Source organism: Serinus canaria, chromosome 3, assembly GCF_022539315.1.
Source record: "Serinus canaria isolate serCan28SL12 chromosome 3, serCan2020, whole genome shotgun sequence".
NCBI lineage: Eukaryota > Metazoa > Chordata > Aves > Passeriformes > Fringillidae > Serinus > Serinus canaria.
Window position 1 is genome coordinate 63,357,475 of NC_066316.1, and position 18,013 is coordinate 63,375,487.

Genomic DNA, 18,013 nt, shown 5'->3' on the forward strand with positions numbered 1-18,013 from the left:
CAGGCTCTGCCAGAGTAATCAGCACTTGAACAGCTTCACTTGTTCCCAATGAGCCTCTGCAGTGCTCGTGTTTAAAATTCCAGGGGGGCACAGTTGCAGCAGGATGAATAGTAATGATTGCAGGGAGTCTGAGCCTGGCTTGGGCACTCTTTCCATGGAGCCAGCACCGCATTCCTTTATAGTAACAAGAATGATTTGGACACTAATGCTAGGGCAGACATGTAATTTCTTTCTGATAGATGTGCAACACTAGCATAAAACTGAAGGGGAGGATGATGCAGGTGAAGTAGCTCCATTGGTTTTGTGTTGCTGTAAAACTGTAACAGTATTAAAACAAAGTCTGTGTTATTCACACTGAAAAAATTATTCAGGACAAATGAATCTGCGTGATGTACTATGAACCAAGGCTTTGGTGCTCTGATACAAACAATATGTAGTGTTGAGAGATGACAGGTTCAACTAACATTAAATAAAACACAAATCATCTTTGACAGAGAGATGACATGAAAGGCTGACAGGAATTTTTCTACATGCTGCCTCTTTTGCAGATAAAACTTCTAAACATACAGCACAGTTCCTTATATGTTTGATCCAGATGGTCTTTCAGTTCCTTCTGTACCCCATACAGGTTTTAATTTGCTGTAACACCTGTCTGGTGAAGTCTTACATCTATACAAAATAAGTGAAAATTTGAAGGAAAACATTATGCTTATATAAAGATACAAACATCTTCTACATCCTATCCTTATTATGCTATCCTAGGTAACAAAAATTGATATATAACCCATCATTGACCTAGAAAAAGAGGCACACATGAAAAATGGAAGACATTTAGGACCAGACTCAGAAGGTCTGAAACTGAAAATTAGGGTGCAGGGTACAGTTTCATGCTTGGCTCTGAAGACCCCAATCACCTACACACCTCTTTACACTTCAGTCTCACAGTGCCCACTGACAGTATCTAAATCAGCTCTAGAAACAGGGAACTCAAAACAAACCTGCTTCCAGGAGAATTTTTTAGTGACTGAGAAGGAGGCTAGGCTGAGCAGGGCTTTCCTCTTCTGCTGAAGATTTGTGATGGAGGTAGCGATTTGCCAAAGAGGGAGGGAAATCCAATGAGTGGAAAATTGACTCTGGAGAGACACTTGGGTAGGAGTGAGTTGTGGGACTGTCTCTATTGTCAGGACTGATCATCCATTTCATATTAAACAGTGACTGGACTTAATAAAAAGAAAAGTACATACACTCCCACATCAGTACTTAACCACAATGCTGCAGTCAAGCTTCATTGCTGTGTAGGATTTCAAGGAATTTGTAATTCCTATGGGAAAGGAATGCTTTCCTTCCCCTTCCTTTCCCTCCTCTGTGGAGCTCAAAATATGGAAAGCTGAGAGGAAGGTTTGCCTAAAAAATGCAAATTCAATGGTTCCTTTTGGCTCTTAGGTCCCATTCTGGAATTAAACCAAGAAAATGAGAGCCACACAATGTATTTTTGCAGAGGTAAGCTCATCTCACTAAGCTTAGGATCATATCATAGAACAAGAGAAAACTTACTTAGTGTCTAAATTTACTCTCTTAGCTAAGTATTAAGTCTTTAATGGATAGGAATTGGGATGTTGTGGTCAACATGCAAAAAAATCTGCATGGGATAAATAACAGAAAAATAAAAGGTTTTGATCTGCAAAGTGAGATTCCTGGCATTCATTGCCTTCAGAAGCAATTGAGACTGTGCAATAACACTCAGGAGTGATCTTCAAGTAACCTTTGAGGCAAAGCATTACAAGTATAAACTAATTTTAAAAGACAAGTGTAAAAACAATAAAATCCTAGCAGAGCTTATTTACTGTTTTATATAAAGATCTATGCTTCTATAAAACTTTGCAGAATTGCACCAAATTTACCATGGCTTATATCTTGAATAAAAACTAGGAAGAAAGGTAATAATAATTTCTCTATAATTTTTATATTATTTTCATGACAGTAGATAACCTACCTATAATAAAAATCCACCAATTCTTTTTTGTAATGCTATGTTTATTGTATTGAGTTATATGCAATATAATACACATCAATACCATATGGTGCATAAGCAGTAAAATAAAGAGTATGAAACACAATGGCATTACAATTATTTTGTGCCATAAAAACTATAAAACAACAGAGTAGCTAGCAAAATTATTCTAAAGACAAAGCAGGTATTTTTTAAGTGTTCTGAGAGCTTTGCCAAGAGCAACTCATCTGTGAGTATATCTCGTTCCTCCTTAAAACTGGGGTTGAATCTTCCACTGGTGTATTTTGATAGATCCATCAGCATAAATCAAGTTAATCAACCTACAACAGCCTAGAGTCTACAGCCACATGAGTTCTTCCCTCCAGCTACTGTATTATTCTCCAATGCAAGCTCAGGAACCTCAGTTATGCAAAAAAGTGTGCATCAAAAAAGAATCAGACTGTAAAATAGTAATTATCACATTCTTAGCATACTTGTCATATTACAGGAGTGCTCCAAGGATTCCAAGCAGAATAATCAGTCTCCAATCAAATCACAACAAGTTCACAAAACTCACCTGACCGATGACAACGGGATGAAGATTACACTCAGCCTTATCAAAACAGAATATGCTCCCATTTGCTTTGAATGTAAAGCCAGTTATGAAGTTCCAACCCCCATCAAGAGTTACTTTTACTCCAGAATAACAGCTCTTTCCCCCTCAGTAGCACTGACTTGCACACTGCAGTTCTGGTATGGTAAACAAGACAATTCACAAGACCAGGAAAAAGATACCTTCTGAATCAAGAGACCTGAGTCTCATTTTGTGAATTCAATAAACTTCTAACCCAGGATAACAGGGACTCTGTGTGTTTTTGTTCTGGGAATTGTCCCAGACAGGTGCAGAATAAAATTGTCTGACTGAGAAGGTGGTTCCCTGAAAAAAAAGAATTGAAAAGATGAATTTTCTGAAGAGGGGAAGAGGGATCTGGACAGGCTGGATTGATGGACCAAGGCCAGTTGTCTGAGGTTCAAGACCAAGTGCAAAGTTGTGCACTTGGGTCACAGCAACTCAGCAGTACAGGCTGAATGATAAAATATGGATCACAAAATTTGTAACAGTCAGGGAGCAGGTGTATCAATATACAGAAATATTTTTCTGATTCCTCAGTGAATTTGACTGACAAAATCATGTCTCTATTGAAATATCACTCACATCATGAGGGCACTAAAAAAAATACCAGTGAAAATATTAAATATTCTTCTTGTTAATTGAAGATTATTTTTCATGTCAGAGAAATGTATTTGCAGATTTACTGAATCAAATTCATCCTTAACACTAAAATTCACTGGAATTACATTGAAATGACGGTGGCATATTGACTTCAATAATGCAAAACTATAAAACTTTTTAAGAGAAATTAGAATAATTATCTTAAGGAATGTGTGTTACTAATAAGATTTCACTGCACAAATCTGAAGTAAAAGGAGAAATGTTGAAGTTTCTTTTTTTAATTGATTAATTTATTAAAATAAATTTTTAATAAAAGACCATATTTTGTGCATGAAGGTATTCAGGACTGGTGTTTTTCTTTATCCATTTTTCTTTATTTCAGACACTGTATTTGTTCACTGAATCTCCAAAGAATTTTCTCAGATGTAAAATTCTGTTAGGATCACAGACATTATCTAAGCAAAATAAAAGAAAAAAGTAAAAACAAGTGTTTTCTGGAATTTAAATAAACAATGTTGTTACCAAGCAATGCTTTGACTATTTCTTTAAAACATAACTTTGAGGAGGAGGTCACAGTTTGCTAGGACACAAAACATTTGAAAAACAAAGCACACGGTTCATGTTGCTGAAAGTACACAAAGGAATAAAGCATGGCAAAGGATGGGCCAAATTCTGTCTTCCTGAGCCTGTCTTAGAAGAGTACAGCTTCAAACGAGCAGCAAAGAGGACGATTTGCTTACTTTTCAAGAATTTTACAACATTCCAAAAATGAACAGAACAAAGTTATCTGTGCGTCACATCTGGTCAGATTAATCTGTACTTGTAGAAGAGACTCTTACAAGAAGACTATAACTTATATTAACAAGAGAATATAAAACAACAGCTTACACAGCAAATGTCCCCAGTGTTTGACTCCTGGCAAATATTAAGATTACAGACAGCACTTGGTTGATGATCCAGGAAGGAAACTGTATTGTGCTTGATGCTGGGATTCAGAACTATAGCAGGATAAGCCATTGGGTAAGGAGAGCAGCAGTTTATCTGGACTGGTAAAATTTCCAGAAGACAAATGGGAAACAGGAAAGAGAAGGTGGGGTTGCTCAAGTAACCACAAGTAACAAATTACTTATGCAGACTTTGTAGTAACAATGGTGTAACAAAGTGATATCAGTGACACATATTAGGTAAATCTAAGAGGGAGGAGAAATGCAAAGAGGAATAGCAGTCAGTGTCTGCAAAAGCATACCACATAAGCAGCTCATAGGAGCTGATGACTGAATTCTGAAATGACAATGTGACAAGCACAGGAATTGATGCTGATCTTGAGAGGAAATCATAAGGAAGTTACTTTAGCAATGCTTTACTAAGGATGAACATAAATTGAGCAATTATAAAAATATTCAACTTCAGGATATCAAAGTACTGTTTTGGGAGGTAGCAGAAACAGTCATTGGTAAGGACAAGAAAAAGATGGACAATTCTAAGGCACAGAAATATTTACAACTACTAAAAATGCCACCAGTTTTGCTGAGCAAACTCCTTAAGAAGCACAGTGTTATAAAGACAGTATAATTTAAAATTGTAACGTTTGTGTTCCATGCATATTTAGGAAAGGAGATTACTATAAATAAATTTCTTTCTTACTTTTCTCTCAGGATAAAACATTCAGATCTGAAGGGCATGCAAGGATTAGGGAATCCATTTGGACCAGTGAAAACTCACAAGAAATTCCCTGCTTATGTTTTGCATTTTCTTTAGAAGCATGGCCACTGGCAGCTATGCAACTGACAGAATCACAGAATAGGTAAGGCTAGAAGGGGCCACTGGAAGTCATCTAGTCCAACCTCCCTGCTCAAGTCAGGTCATCCTAGAGCACATGGCACAGGATTGTGTCCGGATGGTTCTTGAGCATCTCCAGTGGGGGAGACTCCACAACCTCTCTGGGCAGCCTATTCCAGTGCACAGCCACCTGCACAGTAAAGAAGTTCTTCCTCATATTCAGGAGGAACTTCCTGTGCATCAGTTTCTGCTAATTTGCCTCTTGCCCTATTGCTTGGCACCACTGAGCAGAGCCTGGCTCTATCATCTTGGCACTCCCCTTCAGATACTGACAGACATTGATGAGGTCCCCCCGTCTCTTCTTGAGGCTGAACAGGCCCAGCTCCCTCTGCCTTTCATCTTAAAAGAGATGCTCCAGACCCCTCATCATCTTCATAGCCCTCTGCTGGACGTGCTCCATGACTTTCTGATACTGAGGAGCCCTGCATCAAAGTGGCATTTCTGGGACAGCAGTACCGGTCCTTGGGCCCTTGTCCCAGATGCATTGTGAGAGCAGCCCTTCTGCTGACAGAAGACTTACAGGCAAAAGAATCACCTGACATAATGCAGCTCTGTTAGCAAAAGACAAAGGGGAGGAAAGCCCTGCTGCCGAGATGTCTTTGTGGGCTTCCATGATCCTACATTTAAATTGCAGTGGGATCTGCAACTCCTTGACCTGGCAACTAGCAAAATGAAAAGAAACAAAAGTTCTCTAAATTATTTTGTATTTCTAATGTTGCTGCAACTGCCTTGCCTCAGCAGCAGAAGCATTTCACAACAATGCAGTATACCACATCTGAAGTAAAAGGAGAAATGTTGAAGTTTCTTTTTTTAATTGAAACCCTGCAGTGCTCTGAGATAGTTGGCCTAACCAGCTCTAGCAGTGATTTTAAATGATTAAGATAAATTGGAGGAATGGAACTGAAAGAAACCCTATAGACTGTAATCTTCCTTTAGTGATCACACATAACATTTGTAGTGCTTTGAACTGCTTGTAGGGCCCACAAAAAAGCTTACAGTTCACTCCAGAAAAAGCCTACAATACAGGCTTCAATGGAGACAATGAAATGGATAATTTTTACTGCAAGCAATGGTAAATTGCTAATTAAAAATATTTACTACTTTAGGAATGCTCCTTTAGTTTATGATTTTTTATCATACAAAAGAATAAGCAACTCTAACATTCCAGGTCAACATAGTTTCTTCATATTTTCCAGTGAAGTTGTACATCCTATGTCTACAATTACAATATCAACATCATCACATTTTGATTTAAGCATATTATTAGTATCCATAAATACAAATACATATACATTGAAAGAAATGCTGCATACAGGTCAGTAGGTTCAAAAGTCAGACATTCACGCAAGTCCTGAATATTGCTGCCACCTTCAGGAAACATATGATAAAAAAGGACCAAAATATTAATTAGAAAAGAAATGGAAAATAAAGTCAAGATCTATGATGCCACTTGGTTATTATGTTGTAAGATTTATTTTCATAATGGCATATAAAGATAATTTTATTGTTCTAATTTCCAATAAAGACCTAAGTCTGATGCTAAGAGATCTGCCTAAGGCCAGTCAGAGCTAGTAATACATGTCCTTGGCTCCTTGAAGTTCACAAATAGAAAGTTGTGGATCAAAAAATTATTTTATTGGCATTTGGATATTTACATTGTCATTGAAGCTTATTTTGTCTTTGATTCTTTGAGGTAGTTACTTAGCATTGCAATATAAATTTTATCACCTCAGTTCCAGTAGTTACTTTTACAACTGCAAGCAGAGCATCTATTGAATGTGCATCATAAAATACAGATGGAAAAATCAGTACCTTTATATTTGCTAAGTTACATTTTTAATCAATAACATTCCTGATTGTTATTGGACAGGCTAGTTCAGAGCTGATGCTTTACAATGTTATGCAAGAGCCCTATCGATTTCCTGCCAGTATCTCACTTTTCAGAAAAAAAGAGATCAGGAACAGCAAAGTAATATCTTCAGTCTTTTTGAAATGTCAGCATAACTGAAGTTTAATCAGCAAATAAGCAAACTCACCCAATTTAATTTTTTGATTCCTGTAATAGTTTATATGTATCTCATACCAGCTCAGCTCTTAACAGGTATGTACAAAGTCATCCGATGTAACTTTAGATCTGTCAGGACACTTTGTATTTCCCTGTTACGGAAGTGAAATAAATTCTGTTTGCATGTGTTTCAACACAAGATTTCTAAGCGCAGCTGATCGCATAAGTGCTCCAGCCTGCAACCCTCGTGACCATTTACCCACCAGTTCCTGAGTGTTTGTTTTAATGGAAACATCTATCCAGGGGTTAGTATTTCCCCAGAGTGCACAGGGAGGAAAGGACAGATGGTCTCCAAAACAGAAAATTTCCTTTGGAGATTATTTTAAAAGATTTTCCCATCAGCTGTAATATTTTAAGAAGTTTCCTTTTTGATATTTATGATTAGATTATGATCTAATGATGTCTTAAAACATGTTCATTGTTCTTCCAAATTTGGGTCACTGCCATAAATGTGATGTGAGAAGGCAATAAATGCCACAGCATTCATACAAGGGTTGATGAAGTTTCCTCATCTTTTACTTGTAGTCTCAAGCACTGCTTAAGGGATGTCAGTGCGCAGAAAGGTGGGGAAGACTTCTTGTGCTACCTCCAGAACCAGAATTCATACTTATTTCTCCTTTCCTAACTTATTTCTTCCTTTTCATATCTTAGTCCCAGTTTGGAAAACCCTAAAGTGAGAACAAGTTGGCTCCTTCTGATCTTGATTTAGCTCTGAAAAGGGAGTATAGAAAGTTGCTTTTGTTTTGGTTTGGTTTGGTTGTCTTAGTCAAGTGGAGTTTGCCTTCCCTTTTAGTTATTTGGTAAATAGTCCTTTGAAAACTGTATCAGCCAAGGAAAGGCTGATAAACTGGAATTTCAAGAGATACTGGCTGTGCTAATTTTTTTAATCAGATACTAAACCCCAATTTCTTTAGCAGGTTCTTCATAGAGAGTTGGTGAAAGTCTTAGCAAAAGAGTCTTGCTGTGCATCAACTGCATAAAATCAAAATTTCTCCAAACCTTTGTGTGTCATCCAGAAAAAGAGTGGTCTTGTAAGTTACAATGAAGGGAAAGAGAAAAGCCAGAAAGAGCAGAAAGAGAAGACAGAAATTATGTCCCAGTTGTAATGACATGGGCACCAACACAAGCTGTTTCCACTACTACCACCAGCTATAAAGAAGATTCTTCTGGTTTTCACAGTTTCCTTTTTTCTGGTCTGCCCCGTTGAAGACACTGCAGAAACATTTCAAATATACAGAAATTTGGCATACTGATAATTCAAACTCTGGGAGCTGTTTAAGGTATGGGGAGAAAACCACATCAATTAAACTTCTCTATAATAATTAAATTACTCACATTCCTATAATGTTTCACAGTTTGAAACTCTGCTTACCTTACATGCTATACACTCTTAAGATTTTGTGTATGGTTTCCTTTAAGTTTCTAAAATTATAAAAGTCAGCACTGTGACTTTCTAACAATGCTGAGATCTTATGAAGACTGTGCCCTCCTGAACCAGGATTAGGAGCCAGGCTTTCCTGTTTGTACAACTGAAGGAGAATATCTGGAAAATTTTTACCAAGGAGAAGGAATTCCTAGAGTACGAGAGAGTGGAATTTCACCAGTGTGAAATCCACATGAACAATTTCACAGTGATTGCAACCTCTCACATGACAGACATCCATTCAGATAAACACTGTACTTCAGAATGGTGTTGCTCGCTCTGGAGAATCACCCTCAGAGGGTGTCTGTCTGGATGCATCCTAATAATCATGGCCAACAGCATCTGACATCTGCCAGCTTTTCTCACAAGAAAGGGCTCCAGGTTCCAATGGCTGCAAAACATGGCTAAAGAAGCTGGATGCAATACGGAAGGCTGGAGAAGGCAGAAAAGAATAGAAGGATTTCAGGAACACCACAGACATCACGAGGACATCTTTCTGTGATGCCACTACAAGTGAAACTTTTCTTATAAGGTTTTTTTATAAGACAGGGAAGGCTTGTTAAAGTGGAGGCTCTTTCAGTAAGGACTATGAATGCTGAACACTATGTACATTGATTTTTTTTCTATTCCTTATCAGCTGCGAAACTGAGATGCTGTCACTTGAATCAGCGCTTGTGAAGTGATAAAGGAATTGGAAGTGTTGCACCATTTCACCTCTCGGTGGATATAAAGACAGAAAAGAAGTAAATTATTCTGTTGTCTGTGAAGGAAGAGCCTGGCATGGATGTGGAATAAGCTGCTGTAACGTGTAGCCCATTGCAAACAATGCACTTAGAAGACGGGAGAGTGCATGGTCAAGCTACCAGGACTCTGGTCAGTTTCCTGGAGCTCCTTTGCAAGCAGTACTCAGCAGACAATTTTTCCAATGATTTTTTGTGGGTACCTGAGCGCACTGGCCTCACCAAGTGCTGAAGAGCTCACTGCTAAAGGTATCACAGAAACTTTGTCGCAACCGATGAAAATCTGCTTTCTGCGAACCAGCAGTGAGAGGTTTGTGTTGCTCCTGAATTGTCCCTTTCCAATAGAAATACGGGGGTTTAAAAGTTTAAATCTACTGTGCAAGTGGATCCCCACAACTAAGTAGGGATCTGTTAACTGAAGGGGCTACAGGCCCAGCTAAAGGAACAAGTGCTCATGGAAGATTAGTGTTACATGGAAGATGAACATTTAAAGGACACATCATCATGAAAAACTAGCATCACCCAACATCAGAATCATCAGAAAAATGTAGGAGGAAAGGATGATAATGCATTATGTAACACCTTGCATGCAAGCACTGAAAAACATTATGATGAGTGTTTACGGTAACCAAATTCTGGTTTATTATAGCTGACTTAATAGAAATTATTTCATATTAAACCGCTTTTGCTGGTTTTATGTTATGAATTTATTTGTTGGAGAAAAAATATTATTTGGTATTTTTGTTATAATTCCTTCATCACAGGAGGGAAAGGAGAGTCAAAGAGGAATGAAAAATTCCCTGCCTTTCATTATTTTATTTACTGAGACAACTCGCTCCCCTGCTGATGTAAATTGGGAATAACGGCATGACTGCATTCCTTCGGTTTCAGTGGGAAACCTGGGGGCCACCACCCCCGGCTGAACACAGAGGAGCCTGAAGCCAGGAAGCGCTGAGTGCTCCTGAGCTGTGCTGGGGTTGTCCGTATGGTCAAACACATCCCGGCTGGCGGCGGAGCGGCTCCCAGTACAGCAGCTCTCCCCGCAGCCCTCACAGCGGCCGCCACCGCCACACCGCCATCCCGCGCGGGGGCGACGCGAGCGGCCCACGCGGCCTCTCGCGATGTTTCCAGGGCCCGGCGAGACTCGGCGGCGGCGGCGGCGCCGCGGTTGCCAAGGGCCGCGGCCGCCCAAGGTGAATCCCGGCGGGCAGGGACGGGCAACGCGGGGATCCCGGGGCGGGGGGCAGCGTGGCGGAGCTGAGCGGGTGGCCGGGCAGAGCTCGCCCGCGCTGTCAGCACTAGCTGAGGGAAACACTTGGCACGACCGGCCGCTCTCCTCCTTTTTGAGTTGTCCCGGGAATCCTGGTTGCCGCCCCGCCCTGGTGCGCAGCCGAAGGACGGGCCGTAAAGCGCCAGAAGGGGCAGGGATTCTCGCACTGCTCGCGTTCTGGGACCTGCTCTCTTCGGCTTGTTGCTAAAATTGCCTCCCTGCCCAGGCGAAGGTTGGTGTAAGGATAAATGCTGGCAACAACGGGCCTCTTCTGAATCGTTGCCCGAGTTGTGGGGCAGGATTTACATTTGGGATAGTGCCGGGACCTTGAAAACACTGCCCAAACTGGGTTTTGGGTAAAGTTGTAATTTAGAGAGAAAATGACCATTTAAGTGTTGCCTGGAAACTGAATGGGGGCTACGCCTGCTGGGAAATAACCCCCAAAGCAACAACCACCAAAAAACCAAGCACAACAAACCGCAAACCTTTACAAAGGAAATGTAAGATATGTATCTTTGTTAGTGATTAAGTAAGTCAGGTAAGACTTTTCGAGGCAAACTGGAGGTGGAGCTGCAATATTCTCATGATTTCTCTCTATGAATAACCTGAGCAGGGCTTTGCACTGACTGCCAGCGAGTTTCTGGATACACTGCACTTCTAAAATTGCCTAGTTATACCAATATACTTGGTGATTTATTTTTTTCCCCAGGGGATTAGGATATTGTCTAATGTTTATACAGACCTAAAAGTGCATAGACTTTGATTAAGTATCTCAAGATTCTGTGAGAAAAAGAAGGCTGCAAATCAGTGAGTTAAGATTATTGCAAGGGATTTGGGAAGTTGTGTTTGTTTGCTATGAGTTTAGTTTAATGAAATTTCTGGTAAGATGATTGAGTTAATATTGAATAATGATAGGTCTAAGTAAAACGTTCAGCAACTCTGCTACTTACCGCACAAGAGTGTTGCCTTGATGAACTATTACCTTTCATAAAAGATAACTCTTCGAGCTATATGGCTTTTTTTTTCTTTCTTTTTCCTCTGGTTGATACTATTTGATACTTAAACAGTAATTTGCTATATTGTCTCTTCTGAGTGTGTGTGTGTGTGTGTGTGTGTGTGTGTGTGTGTGTGTGTGTGTGCTTAGAGAGTCTTTATTTTTTAATTCAGAAAAGTCAAATATCTCTAAATAATTTTCCCTTAGATAGGCTAGAAATAGTTAAGATAAAACTGCCACTGAGGTTTGAAAGTCTTCCTTGGCATATAAAGATTTTTAAGCCATTGATTAATAAATGTCAAAAATGAGCTTGTGTATTTTTTTTTTTTCAGTTCTTGAACATTTAACTGATTGTCTGTCTTCTGAACTTGGCAGATGTTTCCAATTTCTCACTGCTTCTTCTCCTCACATTTTTTCCCAGCAGTTTCTGTTTAATTTGACAGGACTCTGTCAGGTCACTGCTGTTGATTAGCACAGGGCAATTAAACTGTTCTGATAATTCCACCTAGCCCTTGCAAAAGCTGACAGCACTTTCAGTCATGGGCACAGCAGTAGCTCTGAGTAGAGGGATTCCAAAGTCAGAACTGGGTAGTAATAGTGGCTGAGAAGCAGGTGAGAGACTATAAAGTTTTCTTTTCAAGATACAGTCATTACATCTGTTAAACCTTCCCTCCTTTTTATTGTTTTAGCTTACCATGTGGTCTTGTGTCTCTATCATGGGCAAATACAAATAGGAATGTTTAAGCTTTTCTTAATTTAATATCTCCTTTAATAATATTATGCTACAATATCAGGAGTTTTAGTGAAACTGATTTGATTGTTTTGTTTTCAGTTGGTCTTTAGATGGTCTAAGCTCTGTCAAATATTTCCTGTCTGTGATTATGTCTTTTGATGAAAATCCTGTTGGTAACAGTAAAAAAGTGGCAATTTAAGGGATTTGTGCTTTTCTTAGCATCTTGAGGAAAAACAGAACTATAAGAGTTTCTTATTCTTCTATTTGTTTTCTACAGATGTCTCACTTTACAAGCGAAGATGAAGCTCTATTACAGTCTATGCTTAGGCAGTTGCTGCAGAGTGTGAAGGAAAAAATCACTGGAGCTCCATCAGCAGAATGTGCAGAAGAAATTCTCTTGCATTTGGAGGAAACAGATGAGAATTTTCACAAGTAAAAATATTTTTTGCTATTTTTAGTCTTTTGAAGAAGTTGGTATGTCTTAAACTGTACTCTTCCTGGGAAATGTCTACACTTTATATTGCTTTGTAAATGTGTGTGTATTTATACATATGTAGATATTCCTGTCACTAATCAACTCTCAGATGATGCTAATTTAAAGAATAAAATTAATGTTGCCATTTTCTTGGTTTGCTTTTTTCCCCATCCACTCTTGCTAATATATTTTTCCTGTAGTAGTAATTCATGAGCTGAATTTTTGAGAGAGGAATTTACAAAGCTCTGATGCATGTGCACACATAATGTACTAAATGCACGTGTGACAAGGAGCCAGAAGAAGTAGTCACTGGAGACTCTCAGTATATTTGACACCTGCTAGACAGCATAGTCATGTTTTCCAAAATACAGTACTTTTTCAGAGGGCCATTTGGCTTCCATATTTGCTAGTTCTCTCTGGCCTATATTACTGAACATGTCCATCTTATCTATCTATTCCAATCATTGTTTTCATATATGTTTTAAGTAAAACAGAAAAATGTATCCCCATCACACTTCTGTTAAATCAGATTTGACAGTGCGACCTCACATGCAATGTAAATTTCTAGATCCTATGCTCCTCTTTCTTTTCCATGCTGTTATAACTTGATTATTTTTTTACTACATGGGAGATTTTTAGTACACGTTTTATGACAAGCCAAGACAATATCAGGCTGAAATAACCTGAGGATATTTTAATAAGGAACAGCTCTGTGACCTGACTTCTGAGAAAGCTGGTTCCCTATCAGTTTTTTCATAAGTGGCGCTATTTACATTCTCTTAAATTTACCTAGGTATTAGTATTCCTTTGTCAGTGGTAGGAGTTAGGTAAAAGTAAATAAATGAAGTCAAACTAGGGTTTATCTAAAATTTCACTGTAATTTTAAAATCTTAATGCTTGCATGTGTTCTGAAGATACTTTTAAAGGTATTTTAGTTCAGTTTTAGTTTTTGTTACCAATGTATCGAATTACACTGTTGCTTATACTCTTGTGAATTTTGAATAATAGGTTGCTGGGTGACAAGCATGAGAGTAAAATAATTTGGTTTGAGTAAACATGTCAAAGTTGAAAGACATGTAGTTCTGAAAGAAAAAAAAAATATTTATAGAAGATGTATACAATAAAGCTCAAACAAAAAAAAAAATCCTTTCTGTCATTTTTTCTGAGAACCTAATAGAATACCCAGGGTGAGGGAGTAAGGTCTGTGAGTGGTTGAAGCAATGCCTATGTAGCTTTTCCTTTTATAGTAGTGAAACCTTCACATCCATTCTCTTTCTTGTATGTTAGAAAATTAGTGATGCTAAAAATACTTATTTTCATGAGAACACTTTTAATTTACATGTAATGGAAAATCAAGTGATCTTTAAATTCAGAACACTATCTGATGCTGCAATATTTCTGGAGATATTCTTGTTTTGTTTGTGACCCATGGCAGTATAGACTGGTTTTCATGGAAAGTCAGAGAGGTCATATAGTCATTTATAAGTGAGGCCATTAAGAAACTCTCTCCTTAACCTCTCCATGCAGATTTCAAGCTCTGTTATTAGTAATGTGTGCCTTTGGACTGTCCACTGCTGCTCTCAGCCTTTTGAGCAGTGGACAGTGTTTCTGCCTCATGCTTATTTTGACACAGTAATTTTACCAGATTTGGAGGCCTTCCCCTAAGTTCCCACTTTGATGTAGAAAAGACAAAATGCAACATCCTCAGAAAGCTAACAAAAAGGAAAATTGAATCAAGTACAAAATTTCTGTGCAGTAGTAGAGAAAAGGATTTTTATCTACACATAAGTAGCATGTTTTCCGTTACATTTAGAGGTATTTTTAACCCCCAAGTGTGATTCCTTTGTAAGTCCTACCAGATCAGTCTGAATTGATTCTGCTTGTGAAGAAGTAGCATTGTCATTGCTGAAATGCATAATTGTTACAAAACATGTCTAAGGTAGAAGAATAATGCAGAAGATGAAGACTAGAACCTCAGACAAAAAGTAACGGTGTGAATAGTTATGAAGTGTTGCCCTTATAAAACAAAGGGATGACAGTTTCATGAAAGCTTTCATGCAGTGGAGAGTTGTGTGCAATTTCACAAATGAAAATAAAAATAAACATATGTTGCATCTTTCTTGAGACATATTTGTATTACTTTCACTAAGAACAAGAATGGACAGGTAGGGGAAAAGAAAAATACTGACATACCTGATGGAATCTGAGGTAGGCAATCTAGTGAGGAAGTATCTATCATGATACAATTTTGTGTTCTTTGTTGTTGTGTTTTGGGTTTTTTAATCCAAGTTAACGTGAAGTAGTCACGCATGTACTTTTGATAAAATGAAAATAAAATTATGCATCTCTTGTAACTATGTGATTACTTTTTTGTGTGTTTCTCTTTGCTTTGCCCTTTGTGCAAATCAGAGAACTAGCCAAAAAGAAAAGTTGATTTATTCTGAGCAGTACTCTTTAGCAATTTCTATAGGTAATATGAAGCTGGAGGACCCAGGGAGAGTCTTTAGTTTGAGATCTCTCTCTCTGATTATTCTATTCTGTTAACAAGTGTCTGTAGGTATCTGATCATTAGATTGCAAAGTGGTAAATCCTTGAATTTGATATGTTTGTGTAATCACAGAGAGCTGTTTTGTCAGTTTGATTGAGATCTGTGTATTGTCATGACGCATAGAATTTCACAGGCCATAGGTGTTCTCATATGCTCTAATTTATAAACTGTGTTTTCTGTGTATTTTCTAGTTTTGTATGTATAATGCATAAATAATATTGCCAGACAGTTTATACTCTAAGACACGTTAAGAGTGCTATAAGGAATGTTTCTTTTGGAATTTGAAACTTCTTGATACTCGTTGGTTTTTGTCTACAAAATCTTTACCTTTTTATCTGAGTGGATTTTTACATTTAGAAGAAGCACAAAGTGAAAATGTGCATTTTTGTAAACTAACTCTTGGTTTTGTTTCCTCTATTTGGTGTTAGTTCTTCCTACAATATGCAGATACTGACCATATTGAAGAAAATCAAACTGTAATAAGTTATTTTACACTCCTGAAGTTTATTTCTATGTAAGTCATAAACTCTTACCTCAAAGTAACAGATCTACTGGGAGAGAAGATAGTGGTTGTTGATGTAATGTTGAAAATGTTTCACAGTGAATTCAGAGATATAGCATTTTAATTTTGCATATTTCTTACAGCTATGAGTTTGTGAAATACCTTAGACAATACATAAAAAATACTGTGGGACCTGTGATTGAAGAAGAAACAGAAAAATGTACCTCTGCTCAAAGTCAGGGTGAAATATCTGGCTATGACACTCTTGTCCAACATCTCACTAAGAAGGCCCGTGAATCAAAAGAGTGAGTATATACCTATAATTCACATCTCTGTTTCTTCTTTGTCTTAGTCTAGCTTTTGCTTTTCCATAATATGTTTTGAAAAAATAAGATCTGAACCAATAACAATTCTGAACCTTTAACCAACATCAGTGCTAAGAAATTCACATGTTGCCACCATACATTGCAATTTGTCATGCTTTGTCTCATCCTGGACTTAAGGTTGAGAACAATTGCATAAAAAAAGAGAGGTAGCAAATATGTGAAATTTTTGAGGTAGTTAGGATTTTTGCATCAGTGGTCATTTTTATGTGTTGCAAAATAAGAAAATAGGAAAATAGATGTTAGGATGACCATTTCTTAGTTTATGCTGTTTCTATAATTTTGTTTCAAGGATCAGGACCTTAGAGTTTTGCGCATATTAAAATTGGTAGAAGAAACTCTAATGAACTAAAAATGTATCTTATATATTTAATTTGATATGTTGGAAGATATTAAATCACAGTATGATAATCTGTATCTTTGATAACTGTAAAATAAATAATTATGGCATTAAAGTAAAAAATAATTTGAAATAAAACATCAATGTTTCACAATAGGATGCTTTTCTTAAGTTTTTTTTTTTTTTGTATTTTGAATTGCTTCCCTGTGGATATTATTTTGCAATTTATGGAAATTAGAAAAAAACAGGTTTTGTTGAAAAAAAATTTTTTTGTGTGTATGACCTGTACTCAAGATCTTGAATCAGGATGATGTGTTCACTTTTACTGGTTCTGTTCAAGGTTTATAGCAAAAGAAAAACTGGATGTTAAATGATGAGAAACAAACAGTAACAAGGATAAGAACTGGCCTGTTTTCTCAGGCACAGATCCTCCTTTTTGGTGGACTCGTGTTGTCCTTTCTTAAAAACATCTCAAAATAGAATTATAATAGTGGTATTTCATTGAGTGGTTCTGGAAGGGAAAAAGAGTAGTTTTGTTGTGATTTTAAAACATCATTAACTGAAACATGTAAGGTACATATATGTTTCCTTGCTCCAAATGGCTTGGATTTGCTATTCATTAATTTCTGTAAATTCAGGGAGTTCAGGTCCAATTAGCATTAATTCATATTCAGTTGTTCTTGATGTAGCAATTTCTTTTTCTTTTTTTTTTTTACAAAGTTATTTTTATGTTCTTATATATTAAAATCATCTTTACTTTGAAGATACAGAGAAATGATACATGCCTTGAAGAATGTCATGATGGTTGTGGTAGAATCTTTGATTAACAAGTTTGAAGAAGATCGGATGCATGATAAGGAGCTGGCTAGTAAAGCAAAGAAAGAACGTCAGAGTGGCTATTACACAGACAACTGTTCTGACAGTGACTCCTCCTTCAACCAAGTACAATGGCTTTTCTCTCTGTGTTATGAAATAAGCATGATACTGCAAAATTGTTAAGTTTCTGTCAGTGGAATGGCCCTAGAGAAAGATTAATTTTTCCCATCTTTGTTATATCTTAAACCCAAATTATTTGCTTTTCTTTCAGTTTTAAGTACTAAGCTTATACTAGCTATTTAGGCATCATGTGCTAAATGAGATAAATATGATGCCCATGTGGTTCCAAAGCACCTATCCAAGTATGGTATCGAAAGATGAAGATAAAATCATTACATCATCTAACTTTTGTGATTTTACTTTAGAAGCCAAATAACGTGCAGTTCATTTCCAGTCTACTGTACTAGGCTACATTTCTTGCTGAATAAATTATTATAAGGGATTTTTTGAAGATACGGAAAACCTTGAAGTAAAGAAAATAAAATATGTGATAGTGATTTCACTATTGTAAGTTTAACTTTGGGCAAACAGCAGAAAACATTTGGAATGTTGACTTTACATTAAAATTAGTATAAATGTTGAAGCCCTAATTATTAAAAGT

At 37.3% G+C, this 18,013-nt stretch overlaps 1 protein-coding gene across 4 annotated transcripts in view; it reads left to right on the top strand.

Moving 5' to 3' along the window:
- The first annotated feature begins 10,410 nt into the window (after positions 1–10,410).
- TBC1D32 (TBC1 domain family member 32) overlaps positions 10,411–18,013 on the top strand; it is a 75,985-nt gene continuing 68,382 nt past the window's right edge. For 2 of the 4 annotated variants that reach the window (XM_018917124.3, XM_050972775.1), the window contains exons 1-4: positions 10,411–10,484; positions 12,566–12,720; positions 15,957–16,118; positions 17,301–17,478. In XM_018917124.3, coding sequence (XP_018772669.3) covers positions 10,413–10,484; positions 12,566–12,720; positions 15,957–16,118; positions 17,301–17,478 — 567 coding nt within the window. In that variant the 5' untranslated portion in view covers positions 10,411–10,412. The other 2 variants (XM_018917129.3, XM_030236201.2) reach the window with 2 other exon arrangements.